This window comes from Eretmochelys imbricata, chromosome 1 (genome assembly GCF_965152235.1).
Source record: "Eretmochelys imbricata isolate rEreImb1 chromosome 1, rEreImb1.hap1, whole genome shotgun sequence".
Classification (NCBI taxonomy): domain Eukaryota; kingdom Metazoa; phylum Chordata; order Testudines; family Cheloniidae; genus Eretmochelys; species Eretmochelys imbricata.
Genome location: NC_135572.1, coordinates 314,215,486 through 314,237,330, shown reverse-complemented (window position 1 = coordinate 314,237,330; position 21,845 = coordinate 314,215,486). Strand labels below are relative to the sequence as shown.

General features: G+C 41.1%; 1 protein-coding gene across 1 annotated transcript in view; it reads left to right on the top strand.

The window, feature by feature from the left end:
- Positions 1–21,060, top strand: part of ANKRD26 (ankyrin repeat domain 26) — a 195,138-nt gene extending 174,078 nt beyond the window's left edge. Inside the window, exons 39-40 of the mRNA XM_077834346.1 lie at positions 18,861–18,906; positions 19,672–21,060. Of these exons, the coding sequence (XP_077690472.1) occupies positions 18,861–18,906; positions 19,672–19,820 (195 nt within the window). The 3' untranslated portion in view covers positions 19,821–21,060. The remainder of the gene's footprint in view (positions 1–18,860; positions 18,907–19,671) is intronic.
- Positions 21,061–21,845: the final 785 nt, after the last annotated feature.

The window sequence follows — 21,845 nt, the reverse complement described above, 5'->3', positions numbered from 1 at the left end:
GACGGCCAAAGAGCATTGGCTTTTTATTTAGAACATACCAAGCCTTTCTGTAAATCAACTCAGCTCTTCATCGCTACAGCAGATAGAATGAAAGGCCTTCCCGTGTTCTCGCGGAGGATTGCCAATTGGATCACCTTGTCCATAAGGACATGTTACAGCCTGGCGGGGGTTCCGCCTTTGCCAATTGTCAGAGCCCACATGACAAGAGCACAGGCGTCTTCGGCGGCCTTCCTGGTGCACATCCCTATCCAGGACATCTGTAGAGCTGCAACGTCGTCCTCTGTCCACATGTTCATGGCTCATTATGCCATCACTCACCAGGCCAGAGATGATGCTGGATTTGGCAGAGCTATGTTGCAATCCCAGACTGCTCCCAGACTGCTGCGCTGGGCATCACAAAATGGGGAAGAGATGGCCAGCCCTCTGTGGAGATAGAGGTGGTTAGGGACTATTTAGAAAAGCTGGACGTGCACAAGTCCATGGGGCCAGACAAGTTGCATCCGAGAGTGCTGAAGGAATTGGCGGCTGTGATTGCAGAGCCATTGGCCATTATCTTTGAAAACTCGTGGCGAACCGGGGAAGTCCTGGATGACTGGAAAAAGGCTAATGTAGTGCCAATCTTTAAAAAAGGGAAGAAGGAGGATCCTGGGAACTACAGGCCAGTCAGCCTCACCTCAGTCCCTGGAAAAATCATGGAGCAGGTCCTCAAAGAATCAATCCTGATGTACTTGCATGAGAGGAAAGTGATCAGGAACAGCCAGCATGGATTCACCAAGGGAAGGTCATGCCTGACTAATCTAATCGCCTTTTATGATGAGATTACTGGTTCTGTGGATGAAGGGAAAGCAGTGGATGTATTGTTTCTTGACTTTAGCAAAGCTTTTGACACGGTCTCCCACAGTATTCTTGTCAGCAAGTTAAGGAAGTATGGGCTGGATGAATGCACTATAAGGTGGGTAGAAAGCTGGCTAGATTGTCGGGCTCAACGGGTAGTGATCAATGGCTCCATGTCTAGTTGGCAGCCGGTATCAAGTGGAGTGCCCCAAGGGTCGGTCCTGGGGCCGGTTTTGTTCAATATCTTCATAAATGATCTGGAGGATGGTGTGGATTGCACTCTCAGCAAATTTGCGGATGATACTAGACTGGGAGGAGTGGTAGATACGCTGGAGGGGAGGGATAGGATACAGAAGGACCTAGACAAATTGGAGGATTGGGCCAAAAGAAATCTGATGAGGTTCAATAAGGATAAGTGCAGGGTCCTGCCCTTAGGATGGAAGAATCCAATGCACCGCTACAGACTAGGGACCGAATGGCTAGGCAGCAGTTCTGCGGAAAAGGACCTAGGGGTGACAGTGGACGAGAAGCTGGATATCAGTCAGCAGTGTGCCCTTGTTGCCAAGAAGGCCAATGGCATTTTGGGATGTATAAGTAGGGGCATAGCGAGCAGATCGAGGGACGTGATCGTTCCCCTCTATTGGACATTGGTGAGGCCTCATCTGGAGTACTGTGTCCAGTTTTGGGCCCCACACTACAAGAAGGATGTGGATAAATTGGAGGGAGTCCAGCGAAGGGCAACAAAAATGATTAGGGGTCTAGAACACATGACTTATGAGGAGAGGCTGAGGGAGCTGGGATTGTTTAGCCTGCAGAAGAGAAGAATGAGGGGGGATTTGATAGCTGCTTTCAACTACCTGAAAGGGGGTTCCAAAGAGGATGGCTCTAGACTGTTCTCAATGGTAGCAGATGACAGAACGAGGAGTAATGGTCTCAAGTTGCAGTGGGGGAGGTTTAGGTTGGATATTAGGAAAAACTTTTTCACTAAGAGGTTGGTGAAACACTGGAATGCGTTACCTAGGGAGGTGGTAGAATCTCCTTCCTTAGAGGTTTTTAAGGTCAGGCTTGACAAAGCCCTGGCTGGGATGATTTAACTGGGAATTGGTCCTGCTTCGAGCAGGGGGTTGGACTAGATGACCTTCAGGGGTCCCTTCCAACCCTGATATTCTATGATTCTAATCCACATATCCATGAACTCCTACCCACCTCTGGGGTACTGCTTTGGAGTCACCTAATATGGAATGGACATGAGCAAGCATTCAAAGAAGAAAAGACAGTTACCTTTTCTGCAGCTGGTGTACTTCGAGATGTGTTGCTCATGTCCATTCCACAACCCGCCCTCCTTCCCCACTGTCAGAGCTTCCGGCAAGAAGGAACTGAGGGTGAGGGGAGCCAGTGGCACCCCTTATACCGTGCCATGTGGGCGCCATTCCAGAGGGCACCAGAGCCAGTCCCCTACGGATACTGCTGAGGGAAAAACTTCTGGCACCCGTGCATGTGGTAAGCACACACACCTAATATGGAATGGACATGAGCAACACATCTCGAAGAACAACAGTTACGGAAAAGGTAACTGTCTTTTCTTCATTAAATGGGTTCACAGAATCTCTTGAACTGCTCAGCATTTACCCTAACAGGGATCACATGTTCAATGCATGATCTTCACTCTATGAAGAATGCAATGGCCTCCTACTATGAGGCTCAGGAACCACCAAACTATATTTAGATCACTTGAGTACAGGATTCTTCACAAAATACCTCTCAGTTCCCTTCTGGGAATAAGACTTTGCTTTTAGCTCTGACTTACTTTCTCTCTTTTTTGCCCCCATTCACTCCACCGTTGGTAGGAACTGAGAAATATTTTTTGTCACTTCAGTGATAAGTTCTTCAGTTTAGTTCTACAGTAGAATCCATTTAATCAGCATCCTGTTAAAAATGTGTCTTCTTACTGTACCTGAGAAAATGGCTTCAGGACAAACCAATATGAATTAATGAGTAGCAGTGGCAAATCTAAAGAAGGCAACGTTCTCTTGATAATTACGAGCATATATTTAGGACAGAATATGGACATGTTGTCTGTTGAAGAATTAACCCATGGCAAAAAAGGCAAGCAGCAGGGAATAGGCAATCCAGAAAGAAGGAAGTAAGAAAGGATTTAGGAAGGCAAAGATTAGAAATGGGAGACAGAAAAGTTGAAGGGCAAAAAGGGGAGGAAGCAGCTGAACAAGGAAGAATAGGAGTTGGGATAGGAGTAGAATGGAGGGAATGAAGAGCAGCAGGGAGAAAATGGAACAGAATAAATAACAGGAAGAACAAGGGGAAGGGAGGAATCTGTTCTATATAGATAAAAGAAAGAATGCTGTTCCAGCTTAAACAAAAAGGGGTAAGAGTTGTGTTTTTTTAAAGAAGCAGAAAAAGAAAGACAGAGAAGGGAAAGAAAGTGGAGTTGGAAGTAGAGAAAATCAGAATAAAGAAATGTAAGCAGGAAAAGAAGATACAGGCAACTTTTAGGTTAGTGATTTTTTTATGTCTTACTAGATTTTATAGTGTGTGTGTATATAAGATACAGAAAAGAGGAGCACCAGGAATATACCTCTACACCGCTCTTGACAGTGCACACATGTGTATGTGTGCTCATAATACACCGACTTTCTTTCCTGCTTTGACCTGCATGAGGACAGTAATTCCTTGTCCTACCTCTTGGTGCATCACATCGCCACCAGATAATGCAATCTCAAAGCAGCACGAGACGGAGATCTTTGACAACAGCCACCAAAATTGGTGAGCTGCTCACTGCTGGTTTACTTTAATCTCTGCTTACCTTAAGGGTTTTTATAATAGTGTATTTAAATGCTTTGGTCATAACTTATTTTAGAAGAATTAAATTAAACCAATTATAGGAATTTTTTCTCCATTAACTAACTCATTACTGGCTGAAATGAGGCTATGACAAATCAACTAGTTTCTATTATTTCCCCTTTCAGCGGGTACTGAGATCTGAGAACACTGTTAACAATAGGCAGTTAATAAGATCAACAGACAATAATTTCTCCACTAAGAATTGTCTTGACGGAGCTCCACTCTTGGGCTACAAACCCCAAAATCATCAAGAATACAAGAACAGCAACTCACTGATCTGTTTGTTACCATATATTGGGGACCCAGGGCTGCTTCCACCATAGTCAGTAGTTTTCAAAATGATCACTTGCTTCAGCTGTACTGCAGTATGGTGAATTATATCAGGTCAGTTTGTAGGTTAGCTGTAGTTTCAATTAAAATATTTTAAAAACCTTAAGTAATGTTAATACTGTTTTAAGTTGGTTAGTTCTAATCAGTTTCCTGATTTAAAGTTGACTAATCTCATATCAGATCCAGATAAAATATCTACCATTAAACAGTATGTGCCATGTGGTAATAAAGTATCTGTAAAGAACCAGCACACCAGTTTCCTTGAGTCTCTGGGAGAAGACCACTTCTTGAGGGGGTGCTCAGTTTGCCCTGGGCAATGCTGTTACCAAAAGGATGCGGTCTAGATGGCTGTCAGATTGTATTCCTCATTTCTGTGATCCAGCTGGCCCAAAGGCTTTGTCAAGGCTTACTTGATCCAAGGTGAGACTGCTACCACATTTTACCTCACAGACATCTTCATCTGTCCAGGCAAATGCAGCTACTTGGCACACTCTCCACATTATTGCTTGGATTTGGCCTCTAGGAAAACATCCTGTTTCAGACTCTCCATCTTCAAGAACTTGTTTTCAAAGAAGGGAGGGCAAACTCTGTGTTAAATAAACTCCCTCTTCTCAAGACGTTGACCTTGTTCCTGCTGCTTGGTGTAATTGTGATCTCATTTTCTTCTGGGGCTTCCCTGGAGCATCTTACTTTAAAAAAAAAAAAAAAAATTAATAGCAGTGTCCATCTGGGCCACACATGCACCCTGTGCTGCCTCATGCTCCTGTGTAAGGACATAAAGGGCAGAGCAGCCCATTGCCCTTCCTCGGTTCCCTCTTATTGCACATGGAAGTGAGATGGGATTTAGCAAGTGTCTGACTTGTTAACTTTCCTCTAGTTTCAAATTAATCTTTTGGAATTAGTTTGGTGAAGAAGTACTACCTTTGATTAATTTTCCAATTTGGATGTTTTAAAAAACAACAGAAAGATAGCATGCTGTACAGAGAGGCAAGGTGCCTCATGCCATCTGCCATGGTGGACTCAGGATTTAAGGCCTGCCCAACCTGCGATGGACTTACTCCCCTGGTTGATCAACACAGTCAGTGCCTTTTCTGTCTGCGGGGAGACCTCATTCCTGATAAGTTTGAAATCCTTCTTGTCGTGGACTCACAAGTTGAGGGATGGTGTTGCTGAAACTACTGGTACTTGTGCAATTGGTGCATGTCACCTTAGACCCAGTGGAGACATCCACCTGAAAGGAACCCAAAGGCTTATCCTCAGTGAGTGCCACTCCAAGCAGACACAATACCCCAGGGCCTAGCAGTGAAACAAAGGCTGAGAATAAAACTGTTGAAACAGACACTGGTGACATTGATGCCAATTGCCCGGTGCATTTTGGCATCACTGCCAATTCTGTATCATCATCAACAGACTTGGCACTGGCCTTAGGACAAGCTCCACCAACACCAACAATGACTTCATCAGAGCCAGCACCAGTGTGCCAACTCCAGGATGACGCTGAAAGGAAGGGCCGTGTAGAGATCAGACATGGCTGCAAGCATAGAGGCACTGCCTCTCAGAGAACAGAAATTATTCCATCAAGGGAAGGGCACTTCAGTTCTGTGCCAAGGGAGTGGCACTAAGTAAGCCAGCATCAGCACAGAAAAAGGTGCCAGCACTAGCCATGGTGCCAATTACAGGACTGAGATATGCCCTCATGGAACCCTGTTAATCCCTTCAGGGGCATCATTGGTACCAATGTAATTAAGCTTCCTTTATTTCATAGAAGGCTGTCAAGCCCTCTGAGAGACTAAATAGAAGCCAATCTGAGCCTGTACACTGGACTTAAATTGTATTCCTTTCACGCTCCAATTTTGACTCTGGCAGATGATGACTTCTTGTTGTTATTCATTGACTTCACCTAGGAATTTTGGAGTATTTTTGTTCATGCATTCTGGAATATAAAATATTGACGAGAAACATGTCAGTCATTGGCTTTCTTTGCACCATTAATTTGATCTATTAAGAATGATGTTCCAGACCTATCTGTACAAATGATAATACAGCACTAACCCTTTTGTCATCATATACTCTGATTTTAGGTGGAAAGTTTTCGGAAAGAAGGAACATCCCTTTTGAAGATTTGAAGTTTTGAAGATCCCTTATGCAAACTTCTTTGGCGATTAACTTCCTTTCAGTGTGTGTTTCACAAAATGGCAAAGGTCTTGAACATTCACAGCATTCTAACTATTCATGAGATTTCCTCCCAGAGCATTTTCTAATGGGTAATCCTTTTCAATAGGATTCATCAATTGCCAGCCTTCCTAAAAATGTGAGATTTGTGAAATCGCAGTGAGCATCTTCAGTGCTGCTTAATTATTGCATGGCACTTGTAAGACCTCATCTTTGTGATAGGCTCTTTACATACCCGAATATCTCTCTTCATTCTACTTCAGCAACACCACCTATTTGTTTAAAAAAAGAAAGAATCTGTCACTTTCAGTCCCTTTTAGTTTCAGGTGCTAAAGCCAGGTCTAACGTTTAATTAGTAGTACACTAGACCAGGTTCTATAATTGTGTGGCAGTCATGTTCCAGCATCTTTAATGGAAGCTCTTACATTGCATTAATTACAGTGAAATTATCTAAACATTTATTTCCTTTAAGTTTTAAAAACAGTTTGGTATTTTCCAGGCATCTCTTAGGGTTGCATGAATGTAACTAATTCTGCTGTTGGGTTAATAATGTCAAACATTTTCTAAATGTTCTCATTCTTAATTTTGGATTTTTTCTTTACAATTAAAGATAAATGCCTACTTTTAGGTCATTTGTTGTATCTAGCTGGCAGTGGAGGATTGTTCTTCACTATATATTTGCAAGTGCCTTTATGTGGTTTACTTTTGAAATATCTTAAATAGTTTTGAAAACAAAATTCAATAAACTTATTAGGAAAAAGATTTGAGGTGAATATCAGGAAGAGTCTTACTGTCAGGAAGGTTTTCCTGTTACTCAGCCTACATTTCCCTCTCCTAATTTCATCCTATAACTCCAAATTAAATTCCCTTTTACCATCCTAAAAAGTTACTCTCTAGCCTTGTTTATTGATTACATCCTACAAATATTTGTAGATAGTTCAGACATACTTTTACATACTACATATCCATAGTAAAATCTGAAATTTACCTTTTCAGGGCAGGATTATTTTTTTATTCTAATAGAGATGATTTCCTTCTGTAGATGAAAGTAAGCAGAACTACTATTAGATTCATGGGTAATTTACCATTCCCCTCTCTTCCCATAAGAACACAGGACTGGGAGGGACTTCCTGCATTATCGAGTACAGTTCCCAGCTATTGCAGGCAACCTCGTCATATAGTCCTGTTTATAAATTTATGAAGCTCCATCTTCAAATTAGTTGGGTTGTTTGCCCCACTGTTCTCTTGGAAGGCTGTTCCAGAACCTCACTTCCCTTCTGACTGTTAGAAACCTTCCTCTAATTTCTAGCCCAAATTTATTCATTGCCAGTTTATACCCATTTGTTCTTTTGCCAACATGGTCCTTTAGCTTCAATAGCTCTTCTGTCTCCCTGGTGTTTGCTCCCCGATGTACTTATAGAGAGCAGTCATATTCCCTCTCAGCCTTTCTTTTGTTAGGCTAAACAAGTCAAGCTCTTTTAGTCTCCTCTTATAAGATACGCTGTCCATTTCCTGATCATCTCAGTAGCCCTTCTCTGCACCTATTCCAGTCTAAATTAATCTTTCTTGAACACAGGTAACCAGAATTGTACACGATATTCTAGATGAGGTCTTACCAGTGCCTTGTACAATGATATTAGTACTTCCCTGTCTCTATTGGAAATATTTTTCCCGATATATCGTAGGATCACATTTGCCTTTTTTATAGCACATTATATTGGTGGGCCACAGTCATCCAGTGATTGACTAATAGACCCTAATCTTTCTCCTCCTTTGTCATTTCCAGCTAATGAGTCCCTAGTTTATAGGATAAATTCTTATTTGTCCCTAAGTGCAAGACCATGCACTTTGTACTATAAAATCTGATCCCATTTCAATTATTCCAGTCCTCCAGGTCATCCAGTTCTTCCATTTTGATACTTTCATCCGCCTCTGTAGTGATGCTGCCTCCCAAGTTTTCCCATTTTACTCAGCTCTTTTAAGGTAGATCCTCTACTTTCTTCTTTGTTGGATTTTCAGCTGCCATGTATTCTAACAAAACAGGAGTCTGATCTTAGGAGCTTAAACCTTCAGTGTCTATCAGTCTTCTCTTTCATTAACTTTTTCATTAAGCTGCAGAACTTTTAGCGAGATTCTTTTAATCTATTCACTGGTCAGGGAACAACTTTGACTCCACTTTAATGTCAACATCGATCATCTCAGATCACTGAATAGTTAGTTTTTTTCCAAAGGGTTATACCTCTTAGTTTCTTCTTTCAAACATGCTTCAGAAAAATAAACAGAACTATCAGCAATAAGTACAGTCATTGCTGGAGAACAGTTGAGTAAAATACATATTTCACATAGCTGTGCAGACTGAGGGTATCTATTCATAGCCCAGTATTTCAGCATCGTATTTGAAGCCATATTCTTCTTCTGCACCCATTTCTGAAGAAGTAAAAGTACAAGATATCTATTCCATACGAACAATGATGTTAAGAGATTAAAGTTTCAGAGTAAAGGGTTCAAGTCAGAAATACCAAAGAAAAGACTGCATATGTTTGTTACTGTATGTGCAGTACTATAGAACTTGAGCTTGCTTCCCTTTAAATCAGTGGCAAAACGAGGCTAGAATTAGGGCCCCAGGATCTCGTACTGTTATGTTTTCTTTGAGTGCTGTCCCTGTGGGTGCTCCACTACAGGTGTTGGTGCATCCCGGCGCCGTTGATCGGAGATCTTCAGTAGCAGTGTCTGGGCAGGGGGTGCGTGTGCAGTAGTAGTCTTGCGGCGCCGCTGGTGCCTCATCTTGCACGCGCACACCCCAGCCCCTTCAGTTCCTTCTCAGCCATCCTCGGCTTGAGATGGAGCTACAAGCTCACTTAGAGTTCATCTCGCCGCCTCACGACCTTCCACAACAGGTAGACAGGACTTTGATATTCACTCACCCGATTACTAAGCGATTTTTAATGGGCATACAGAACATGTACCCAGACATCCTAGAACCCACACCAGCCTGAGACTTAAATCTGGTGCTCAGAAATCTAACCAGGGCCCCATTCGAACCCTTAGCCACATGCTCATTACTATCTATGAAAGTGGCATTACTGGTTGCCATTACATCGTGCGAAGAGTCAGCGAGATAAGGGCTCTCATGGCTCACCCCCCCATACACAATATTCTTCTAAGATAAAGTGACACTTAGAACACATCCTAAGTTTATGCCCAAAATATCTTCCTCGTTCCACCTCAACCAACCAATTCACTTACCTATATTTCATCCAAAACCATGCGGTAACACTCAAGAAGTGGTCCTGCACACACTGGATGTGTGCCGTGCCTTAGCATTTTGTCTGGACAGAATGAAGCCCTTCTGAAAATCACCTTGACTTTTTGTGTCAATAACAGAACGATCGAAGGGCTCTGCCATATCTACGCAAAGAATATCTAAATGGATATCCAGCTGTATCCATATGTGCTATTCACTACACAACACTGAAGCCCTTCCAGGCATCGGAACCGACTCGACAAGAGCTTTATCTACCTCCACAGAATTCCTACACAATGTGCCCGTTCTAGACATCTGCAGGGCAGCCGCCTGGGCCTCTGAACAGACATTCATGAACCACTACGCAATTACTCTCAGCTTAAGTTCAGACACAAGACAAGGTCTCACGGTACTAGCTTCAGCAACGAACTCAACTCCAAAGCCCCTTCCATCCTCATGAGGGCACTGTTCTGCATTCACCTGAAGTGGAGCACCCACAGGGACAGCACTCAAAGAGAAGGTTACTCACCTTGTGCAGTAACTGAAGTTCTTCAAGATGTGTGTCCCTGGGGGTGCTCCACTACCCACTCTCCTCCCCTCTACTTTGGAGTACAACTAAACACTCCATGGTAGAGAAGGAACTGAAGGGGTCAGGCCATGTGCGTGCTAGATGAGGCACCAGCGGCACCGTGAGACTGCTACTGCACATGCGGACCCCGAACAGACACTGCTACCGAAAATCTCCAATCAACGGCGCTGTGATGCACCGACACCTGAAGTGGAGCACCCAGAGGGACACACATCTCAAAGAACTTCAGTTACTGCACAAGGTGAGTAACCTTCTCTTCTGCCTGACTCCTGCCTTATTCACTATAAAGAATGAATGGTGTACAATAAACAAGACACAAGTTCTCAGATTCTCTGCATCATTTGAAGCCGTTTTTGTATTTTCAACAATCAGTCTGAAGTAATTCAGAAATCTTGATTTACAGATTAACAGAAAACAAAAACATTTTTCTCCCTCTGCATCAAAAACCACTTGTTATTAACTCTTCAAACTTTCCCAGTTGTTAAATTTCTGTGAAAAGTCATATGCTGCCTATGTTTGGAGATAAGGCAAAGTTCTTAACAATTTTTATTGTGGAGCATCATGGGCAGCGGGTATAATAGGACAGGGAATTCTAAGCCTTCCCTGGCTCAGCTGCCACTGACCTGCTGCTGGACACCTGGACCATGGTGGCCCTGTCCCTTCCCCTTTCCCAAGGCCCCCAACTTCTGCTGCTGCCTGCCTGCTGCTGCTCGCCACATCCCTACTCCTCGGGGGTGGGGGAGTGAGGAGGGAACGCAGTTAGCCGGCAGTGAGCAGGAAGGTATGGTGGGGGAGTGAGGCAGCTTGCTTCGCTGGACACGGGGGGGACCAGCAGCTTGGCCCAGCCAGCGTGGCTGGGGCCGGCCTGGTGCTCAGCATGGTTGTGGGCGGCTGCTCGGCCTGGCATCCTGACTTGAGGGGACCTGGGGTCCGTCCTGTCAGGGGGGTGGCTCAGCCGGGTGCTTGGCCTCTCTGGAGGTGCGGGGGCTCGGTCCAGCCTGGCTGGGGCCGGACTGGCGCTCAGGGGGGTGAGTGGCCTGGTGTGGCTGGGGTGGGCAGGCCACAGAGCTCCTCCAGTCACGGGGATGGGCCTCAGGAGGGCTTCTCCTGTTATGGGGGGAGGTTGGAGCTCCAGCATGCAGAGGGGGCAGGGCCTCGGGCAGAAGCGGGCACCGCCAGCACACTAGCGATTCCAAAGCAGAGGTTCACCCACCACCCACGTGGTGCATTATGGACCCAATCATCCTTTTACTGCTATCAATGTGAGTTCTTTCATGTAGACTAAAGTGGAAACAGACTTGGGTACTGTCCTGTGGAGTAAAGCATGTTACATTTTTTTTTTCTGGTTGTAGCTTAAAACATAATGGTATTTCTCTAGATGGCAGCAAAGTGATATTTTCCTTAGCTCAAGTGTTAGATCCTGTGTTTCTGTAGCCAAGCAGAATTCCAGTCTGAGCTCCACAAGTGTTCATTATTCTTTTGAAGTGATAGCCTCCTCATGGTTTAGAGATTACAACCACAGTCCCATTCTGATTGATTTTTAATCCCTTTTCTAATGCAAAGAAGAGAATTTTCCATACTTAAAGATTTTTTAAGATTAAGTTCTATTTTCAGCTAGAACTTTTTCTGACGGTTTTGATTGTTTTAATCTCAAGAAATTTAAAATGTCTTAATGCCCTTCTGAAACTTCAGAAAAGTGTTTTTCTTTGTATATGTCTACATTACCTCACAAAAATTGAAACTTAAGTAGATTTTGATATTGGTTTATGCAAGAAATAGCATTCAAGGACAAGAATGATAAAATGTTTTAAAAAGTGGTGCTATTTGAAAATCAGATATGAATTCTCTATCAGCTGAGCTGTTTTGAGGCAGCAGTGAGTGGCAATAGAAGATATTTTTTGTCAACATCCTTGGGTGATTTTTCAAAAGTGGAAAGAGACTTTGGGATGTGGTAAAATAGTTGGTTTCTTCTAACACTAAATAAGGAAAATTGGACTAATCTTACAGCTACCCTGTGTTTGTCTTCTTTTCTGTTGAGCTTCTTCCTACAATCCTCCCCAAATTCTGACCTTCCAAGATTCCTACACAGATTTAAAGAAACGGTACACATTCTTACATGCCTCTCATACACACTGTTCCAAAAGTGGTTGCTCAGGTCACCAGTAAATTGGAGATGATGATTAAGACTCCTGTCATGGAGGTCACGGAAGTCAGAGATGCCGTGACCTCCATGACTTCTGCAACAGCCCCATGTGGCTAGGGATTGGGGTGCGGGGCAGTACTTACCTGGTGGAGGTTCCCTGGAAGGCCGACAGGAACTCCTCTCCCTCAGCTCCTAGCTTCATGTGCTGCCTCCACCCACAACTCCCATTGGCCGCGGTTCCCAGCCAATGGGAGCTGCAGAACCGGGGCTTGGGGTGGAGTAGAGGCAGCATGTGGAGCTAGGAGCTGGAGGTCACCACTTCCCAGGAGCTGGGTAGGGAACCTGCCCTAGCCCTACCAAACCCCACCTCTGCCAAGCACCCGCGGCACCTGCCCCCTCAAGTACCTGTGGCGCCCCCCAGGCTGCGCCCCCTTGAGTACCTGCGGCACACACCCCAGCACCTGCATTGCCCCCATGGTCGCTTGTCCCCACAAGGTTTAGTTAGGACTATACAGTAAAATGAATTTTTGTTTAGTGCCCATGACCGCTCCATGATTTTACTAAAAATACCTCTGACTAAAATGTAGCCTTAACGATAATGCTCAATCAGCTATGTGTAAAGGGCTTTGAGATGTATGGATGAACAAGTGTTGTATGTACATACAAAGCATTATTAAACACATTTTTAAGATGGGGCAACTAAAGCACAACAGAGAGATTCAGTGACTTGGCAGGGAAGAAGAGTCTCCTAATGTGTTAGGCATTGATTCTTTAATGAAGATACCTAGGTTTCAGCCTTGAAATTGATACTTAATGTGTCAACTTTTTGGCACTTTTTACAAACATTCAGTGAAGGTAGGCTATGCTGTGCATGCATCCGTGACTATCTCAGCAATATACAGAATGGAAATATACTGCCAGATGCAACTGAATGAGACATTATTCTTCAGAAGCCATTATTAGTTTGCTCAGTGCTAGCCACTCCTTTAATAATTTGGTGACCTTGTCCAACGCACTAAATAAAAAAAATGTAAATGGTCTTTTCATTTACCTACACAAAAGAAAAGATAACAAGATAGTTACCTGTCACATCATCTAAAAACCGAAGCACTTAAAACCAAAGAAATTATTAATTAAGAACCTCATAAATCTGATGCTGGGTATAGAAGAAATATAAACTCATTATTCATATCAAGTATTTTTAAAAGCATATTTAATCAAATCACAGTCCCCTTAACACTGACCCAGAATAAATACTATATTCATAAGTAATCTCAAAATGTAAACACTGCATATAAAACCTTTTTGAAAAGGAAACAAAAAAATATGTACACATTGGTCGGCCTTAAATAGAAAATTACAGATAAATAACATACAGTTTTCATATTAAAAATACAACATTATTCTGAAGAAACAGCAACTATAAGTACTTGGGAAATCCACTGCAAACTGCATCTGTAGTAACTTAGATAACTTACAATGTTATGAAGGGAGGGAGGTTTAAACTCGCTAGCCCACCTCAACTCCTCCTAACTCTCTGGATCTCCAACAGCAGAGCTTCTCTGTAGCCAGGAGGAAGTGAGGAGTATGCGTTGCCCTCCCTTGTGCAGGGGCAGAGGGAGATCTGTGTATGGAGTGCTATACCTGCACACTGTTCACTAGGATAGGTTCTAGCCAATAGGCCCCAATCTTTCAGGGAGCTCTGATGACTTTAGGGGAGATCCTCCCACGTGGAGTTCTTTGCAGGATTGAGGCCTTAGTAAACATTAAACAAAGAGCTATGCATAAAACTAATAGATGAATATTTTAAAATATAGTTAATAAAAATAAACAGTGTACGTCGGAAAACAATAGTGATCTATCTCTATTGCCAACTACACTAAGCATGAATCAGTATAAAGCACATCTTTTAATCTGTGGAAGTAGGCGGAATCTCCTTTATCTCTAAATTTCAGTTCTGTTTCCAGTCTTTTTCCATCTGCACTCTCTTGTAGTATAGTATTCAAAAATCCTAAGTAATTTTATTTTCTTCATTTATTTATGGGTCATTTTTCAGTTCTGACTTCCAAGACCTATAAACTTATTGGCTTTTGTTCTTACTTCTTCAGCTCCTTGATCAAAAGTCTGTTTCTTCCTTCTCTTCTCTGCAACCAGATACATGGCAAGGTGTGTAGTCAGTATTGCTTAATACAATGTAGTTGTTTTTACTGGGCACGTTTGTCTGTTTGTATTGTTTAAATTTTAATTTCAATTAAGAACAGATTTTGTCTGGATTGTCATCATATTGCAAATTTTAAAACTTAGTTTATACTTTTGTTATACTTTACAAAAGTGAATAGCATAATTATTTAAATTAGCAAGACAGTACTGCTGTGTTTTATGTATTTGTGTGTAACAATGAAACATCTAAAATGATACTATTGATCAGTATTGAAGAATGGAATGTGCAGAATCATATTTATTGTATTTGAATCATGGCTGTCTTTAAACAGCAGGGGTTGGTGGATATATTTTTTTATCTTTTAGGTAAAAAGTTGTTTTCCAACTTAGTCTTTCTTCTGTAAAATCCACTCTTGGCGTTCCTCATAAGGACTGCCTTATAGTTATCTAATCCACTGAATCCAGGAAAAGTCCATCAGTCATGCATTTACTGTGTATGGACTAGTGTCATGCTACAGTACTGTATATATTGTATATGATGACCCTTTCATTTCCTTTTTGCCTATCAGTCTAGACCTCAATACTTACTTTATCATTTAAGTTTGTATTTTTTATAGTTTAGTTTTTCATTTTTTCTTGATGTTAATAGTTTTCTCACTTCCTTTTCATCCTCCAATCCTCTTTCCTGGGGAAAAATAAGAAACTCCCAACCGAAGACAAAAAAAGCTGTCAACAAACCCTGGAGTTTCATAGGATCTTAAAAGCCAAAGGTTCTTTATTCTCCCTAAAGCTGATTAACAGAAACTCCCCAAGTAAAAATTTGTGCTAATCTTACCAACCGTTATATCTTCCCAAAAAACATTGCAGATAAGAAGATGGACGCTACCCTTAGATAGGACTTGGAAATTTCATCAGTGATCCATAGAGTATGTCTACACTGCAGTTAGACACCCAAGGGTGGCCTGTGCCAGCTGACTCAGGCTCAAAAGGCTCAGGCTGAGGGGCTGTTTAATTACGGTGTGGATGTTCAGGCTCAGGCTGCAGCCCAAGCTCTGAGACCCTCCCACTTGGCAGGTTTCTAATTGCTGTGTAGATAAACCCATAGACACTCATTCGCAAGCATATTCTTCACTAGACCCATGATGTCCTGGTGCAGTGAGTTGAAAAGCTTGGACCACCAGAAGCCCATGACAAGGTCGAGTCAACACTGAAGAAACTATCCCTAGCAACTACATTTGTGGCAGATGGATCCATGGACTCCATGAAGCTGGCAGCAAAAGGCTGTGCAAAACTATTCAAAGCAAATCCCTCTGTGCCTCAAAGGTCTCAGGTGGGAATCCTGTTTACGTAGACACTGGGATAAGGTGGAAGTGAAAGTATTTATTCTCTACACCAGAAAAGATAAAAGGACTACAGTCCTTATACAAAGGCTCCTTTCATTGCTACCCACAACACAGGCCACCAGATAAGGGACTTCTCTTATTCCAGGGTAAACAGTTAACCAGTAACCCACAGACAAGTCCTGATCAGGGAACAAGTTTAGCCCTTGTTTCCAATCCAAACAGTCAGTATGGATGCAACTGTGCCTGATTCCACCCAGAAATACTCCTGGAGGGCACTCAGACACATGGTTCCAGTCAACATTAGAGTACAATACTGATAATCTCTGGTGCTCCAGGCTCTTCTACATCTTTATCCATTCTGCAGCCTTAAGACACAGCAAGCCATCCTGAAGTAAATCTCTCATCTCCCAGAGCTATGAGTAGTAGAGCCTCTCTCTCAAGAGCAAATGTTTTCAGGGTTCTAGTCCATATTCTTCATAATAAGGGAAAGATCAGGAAGAATCCAAGCCATCTTAGACCTCAAGAGGCTGAACAGGTCAACGAAGAATTAAATTCAGGATCAGATTTTAGCTTCCATTATTTTTTACAATCTCTCCAGCAGGCCTGACAGAAGCTTAGCTGCATATTCCACTCTGCTCCCATCACTAACAATTTCTTCAATTTTTTTGTTCCCTCCCTACAGAAGTAGTCACTAAAAATACAAAGTATTACTCCTTTTATCTGTCATCTGTCTCTACTCAGGTTCATAAAGGTACTGACACTGATAATAAATCATGTGAGTTTAGGGACTCATCTGTAATAATTCTTAAATGACATGCTCATTAGAGGATCATCCCCAGGAACCTCATCGGAAGCGACCCAGGTGACTCTCTCGATACTTCAGTCACACAGGTTCATGATAAAGTTAAAAAAGAGTTCCCTGATCTCGCTTGAGGACAGTCCACAATAGGAGCTGAGAAAGGCACAAGAGAATCAGAGTCTTCCTGACAGAGGAGAGGTGAATCAAAAATAATGCCCAAGATATATGTAGGTTGACTCCTGACCACCCTAGTATTCTTTGCTTCCTTTTCTGGAAGTGTGAAACACAACTCTTAGCCATCTCTTCTCAGCTTTTTCTTTCCATTTGGTCCCTCTTTGACAGATATGGATGAGAATAAGAGGGATGACTTCAGGCTTTGGGAGAAGAAAAAGAAGAGGTATAAATAGGATGAAATGGGTCAAGGGAAGGCCAAGGAGGATCCTGACTGATGATTCTATACCAGTAGAGCAGATACTCAGTAATCTGTGTACGCCATGCACCTGTTTGTGCAGGCTCCAGAAACAGATTGTGGATGTACTTTTTCAGACTGCATAACTTCTCCTTTCCCAGGGATCCTGGCTAGTCTCCTCCCATGGTGGGCTGTTTGACTCCCCACTTCTTGCTGTCTTCTGCTCCTTCAGCTTCTCCCCGTCAACCCTAGTAGCCTTTTCCTTCCCAGGGCTTTGCTGCTGTTTTTCCTGGCCATACATAATTTGGAGCTTTGGGATTTAGGGGCTCCTTTTCTCCTGTTCCCTTCTTTACCCATTAAGGTACAGAATTTTCAGAATGTCCCCCTCCTTGGCTTCCTGATGGTTCTTTCCATTGGCATGCTTCTTAATTTGATTCCAGTTATCCTGTAAATCCAACAGAAGGCACCCATGTGCACTCTAAACAGTTTGCCTTGCCACTCAGTACCAGTCAGACTCTGTGCTCTCTTTCTGTTCTTATGCTTTCCCCAATTGTGTCTTACCTTACTCCTTTACTGAAGCAGTTTCTTCATCCCAAAATGCCGAACTGGTGAGTAAATTAACCTTGTAAAGAAAAAAAAGGATATTAACCAGTATTTAAATTCTTCGATTTGTTTCTCAGTATACTGAACGGGTAAAACTCATCATTTGTAAAAGTATTAATTACTGTTCATGAGGTACTCACCACTGTTATATCTGTGTGCTAGCTCCATATATTTAGAAATTATGCTTTCTTATATGCTGGCTGTTGTTGTGTCTTGTCTGTTTAGATTTTAAATTCTTCAGGTCATTGACTGTCTTAATGAAAAGTCTATTGTGGACACTACAGAAATACAAGTTATAAATAACAATAACTTACACAGTACCATGGGTATGAATAAACAAAAAGCTTAGAAAGAGCTTGCAATCAGAACTGTAAAAGTGACAGTAACTAATTCCCTTGAGAGAGGAATACACCTTTCCGTTTCTCCTAGTCAATTTAAGCCACTTAATACAAAGGTGCAGAACTTGTTCTCTGATCCCATAACCATCATTTCACCATCCTTAGGAGAAGGATGACAAAAAGAGATGAGTGCTGCATCTTTCCACAAAGATAGAGAGAAGGTTCTCAGTGTGATCTGAGGGCCTTGCAGTAAACTGATATTGTACATTTTTATAGCAGCTAAATTAAATACTGATACTTTATTTTTATACACAATTTAAGAACTCAATCTTGCAAAACTTATTCATGCAACAGTAACTTCATTGGGTTGCAGGACTGGGCCTCATATTTTTAACAGGTCAAACTTATAATTAGATACATATATCCACTGCTGAATTTAATTGTGGTTTTATTCACATATCTGAAGATAGAATTTAGCCCTCCATTATTAATTGATTGTGCTTGTTTGTATGTGTTTAACTACTAAATTATGAATCATTTATCATTAGTTAAATACATTAATAAGCCAACAACTAGTAAGGACGGTTTATTAAGCAGCATGTACATGAAGGGGAGTAAAAGCCAAGAGTCCAACACTCTTCTGAGCTATAGAGTAGTGAATTATAGTTTGTAAAAATACTTCACAGGGACAAAAGAGGCTAATTAGTAACCGTCTAGTCAGTTGAGATGGTCTAGTTTATTTGGTCCTGACTCAGTGCAGGAGGCTGGACTTGATGACCTCTTGAGGTCCCTTCCAGCCCTACATTTCTATGATGTCTATGAAGGTATAGATTGTTTTACGATGCTGCTGATATTGTTCAACCATCAGAATATGAAGACTCAGCTAATCAATTTTCTCCAAAACAAAACTAAATCTCTGTTCAGGATTTCAGTTTCACTTTTAGTTACACTCTGTTTTTAAATATATAGCAATATTTTTGTAACACTAACTACCCTAAACTGTTTATATGTAAAATATTGTTAATATTTAATTTCAGATGCAGCAGGAACTAGAAAAAAGTATCACTAAAGAACTTGACCAAGGTAATTTGTTAGAGCATGTTAACATTTTTTTTTTCAAAAACTGAGTGTTACTAAATATAATTTATGATATAGTTATAATTCAAAAATAGTATTAAGCTATTATGTCATACACCATTGCTGTTTCTACTAATTTTCAAATTTGGTAAAAAAAATTTGCAAGGACTGCCCACTTACCAAAGTGCTGTACAGAATATTATGTAATTCCCCCACAAAAAAAAGTCTTAATCTGAAGTCAGTTTTGCAGGAATTCCCAAATACCATACACATAGGATTAACACAAATACAGTAAATCCTCTTTTAAGATTTTTCACAAACTTTAAAAATCACTTCTCCTCTCACACATATTTTAATCAGTATTATTGTATATAATTCATATTCTTCCAAATGTATCACTAGAATAAGCAATTGTCATTCCATTGTCTTTATTGGAATTTGGTGTGCTTAGAGCATCTATGGATTTGACCTATGATTTTCAATAGCTCTTGAAATACTAACAGTTATTTACTGATTAGCAAAAAGGCTAATGTATTGCTTATATAATTAACAAATCTGGTCCCTTCCTTTGTGAATATCCCTTTTATGTAATTTTCATCGTGTTTCCATTGTATTGATTTAAAATGTATATCTACTGTCTCTGGACCTGACACAATGTCCACTGCTGTCAGTGGAAAAAATTCAATGGGTTTATGACAAAGCCTATTGTAAAACTATCACACAACATAACACAGAACATATATGGTCATTTGTTTTTCTTGTTCTTTCTAGCCACAGCTGAACTTGAAAATGGGTCTGTAAGAGTCTCTCCTGTAGGATCTACTGATGGATCTTCAAAAAATCTAAATGTGGATCAGGATCCGGTTTCCAGGGCAACACAGCAGTATCTAGATGTATTAAAGAAAAATTATATGATTTGAACAAAACATTAAAGCAAGTTTGTGAAAATGACTTTGTTTACATAACATTTTAATGGTTTCCCATTAAATGGGTTCAGATGTGAAAAATCTTAATTACAATTTAAATATAAACTATAAAGGTATTTTATAAATATCAGGCACATTGCACTTCTCTCTGGAGAAACAGCACATAGTTATATAGTCTCCTTTTAAATTAAATATATAAGCCATACCTTGTTTTCATTTGTAACTAGCAAAGGAAATACAGAGCAGTGTTCTTGAGTTTGACAGAACTGCCAGAATGTTAGTTGTTACAATAGCTGTTCTGAGTCTTGTCCCATTCATTTTCTCTGATGTATTTTAACCAAAGCATTTCCTGAATTTTGTTTTGTGTTTTCTCTTTTACATGTATTTTATGTTTTTAAATGTTCTCTTAAGTAGCCCATTAGCCTGTTCAGATCTGATGCATCTGTTTTGTGCCCAGTTCTGTAGTCCTGACACAGGGAAAACTTCTGTTGATTCACTGTAAGATTTGCCTATATTAGGTTTGCAGAATTAGGCACTTGCCTAATTTGTTTTTGTTTTTATTCCATTGTGTTTGAGTTTAAAAAATACTACATATCTGTAATAGTGCCAAGAGATTTGTAGTGTGTGTTTTATATGGTAGAGGAACTTATCAATACAATGCACTGAATTTTTAATTGAATAATACAGCAACTTGGGGCATTCTGAGTTGTTAGTAGATCACTGCTATGTTATAAGTACAACTCTTCTGTAGATGAAATAGAGTAAAACTATATATATTTTGTGTGCGCCTACCTCTAATTTTCTTGATATTTTCCAAAGTTGGTGCACGGAAAAGCTAAGTTTTGCATTATTACTAAAATCAGAAGACCCCTTGATCATAAATCTAGTAGACTGGACTTACAGCGAGTCTGTTTCAATGATCAAGACAGTTTTACTTATTCCAGCGATTCATCCATTGTTACTGAAGACCCATATTTCTGCCATTAAATATCTTTAAAAGTCACTAATGTTGTGGTTCAAGATGGTGAAATGGAGGAAGAAATCCCCACTAGAGAAAACATGAACAATGATTATACTGAGATGAGCAGGACATGAAAAATTTGTCCTGTACCCACTATTCCAAGAACTAAGCTAACTAGCCTGGGTGGAAAAAACCTGTGCCACCATGTCTCTTAACAGTTTTAAAGGAATAAAACAGTTTTGTACAGTTGGTATATTGTCTTTACTTGTAAAATACTCCATATCAGCTGTTCAATAAATTTTTAAATGTAACATGTCTCACTTTTTGTTTTACATTGCTTCTCTTCCTGACTATACTTGTGCGCATCATTCTCTGTGTTGGTTTCAGTGTCTGCTCTTTCTTTCCGTCCTTCTCCTACCATCCCTTTATTCCCTCTCCTGTCTTCTGCCCAACCCTCACAACTGATCTCATTTCTAATACTTCTGTCTCTCCTGTCTCCCCACAAAATGTCAGTCCCGTGCCTCTCTTTCCTACACACCCATATCCATGCTTATCCACATACTCCTTTCTCTCTGGTTTTCTCCTTCCTTCTGATTGAAGGAACAGCAGCTCAGTGGGCCAGAGAGAATGGATCCTATTGAGTTCAATATCCCATATAAAACTTCCACTCACCCTGAGCAAGTTGCCTTTTAAAACCTCATACAGTTTAGGGGAGGTATTGCAACAGATCCTTTGCTGGTGTCGTTCAGCACCGTCCTATTGACTTTAATGGAACTATGCTGATTTACAGCAGCTGAGGATCCAGCTCATTATCTACCACCTCTAGATACCCCAGCCAAGACTCAAAAATGGGTGCCCCGAAAATTAGACTTCTAAATAAATGATCTGATTTTTTCCAAAGTATTCAGCACTCCCAGCAGCTCTCACTGAAATTACATCCCTTCCCCCAACAACACATCTTTAAGGGAAAGCACTAGGAACCCAACCTCAAACTACAACTCAAAAATCGAAATCATTTTTGGCTCTGGAGTCTTCCCTAAATGCCCCTAATATGAAAT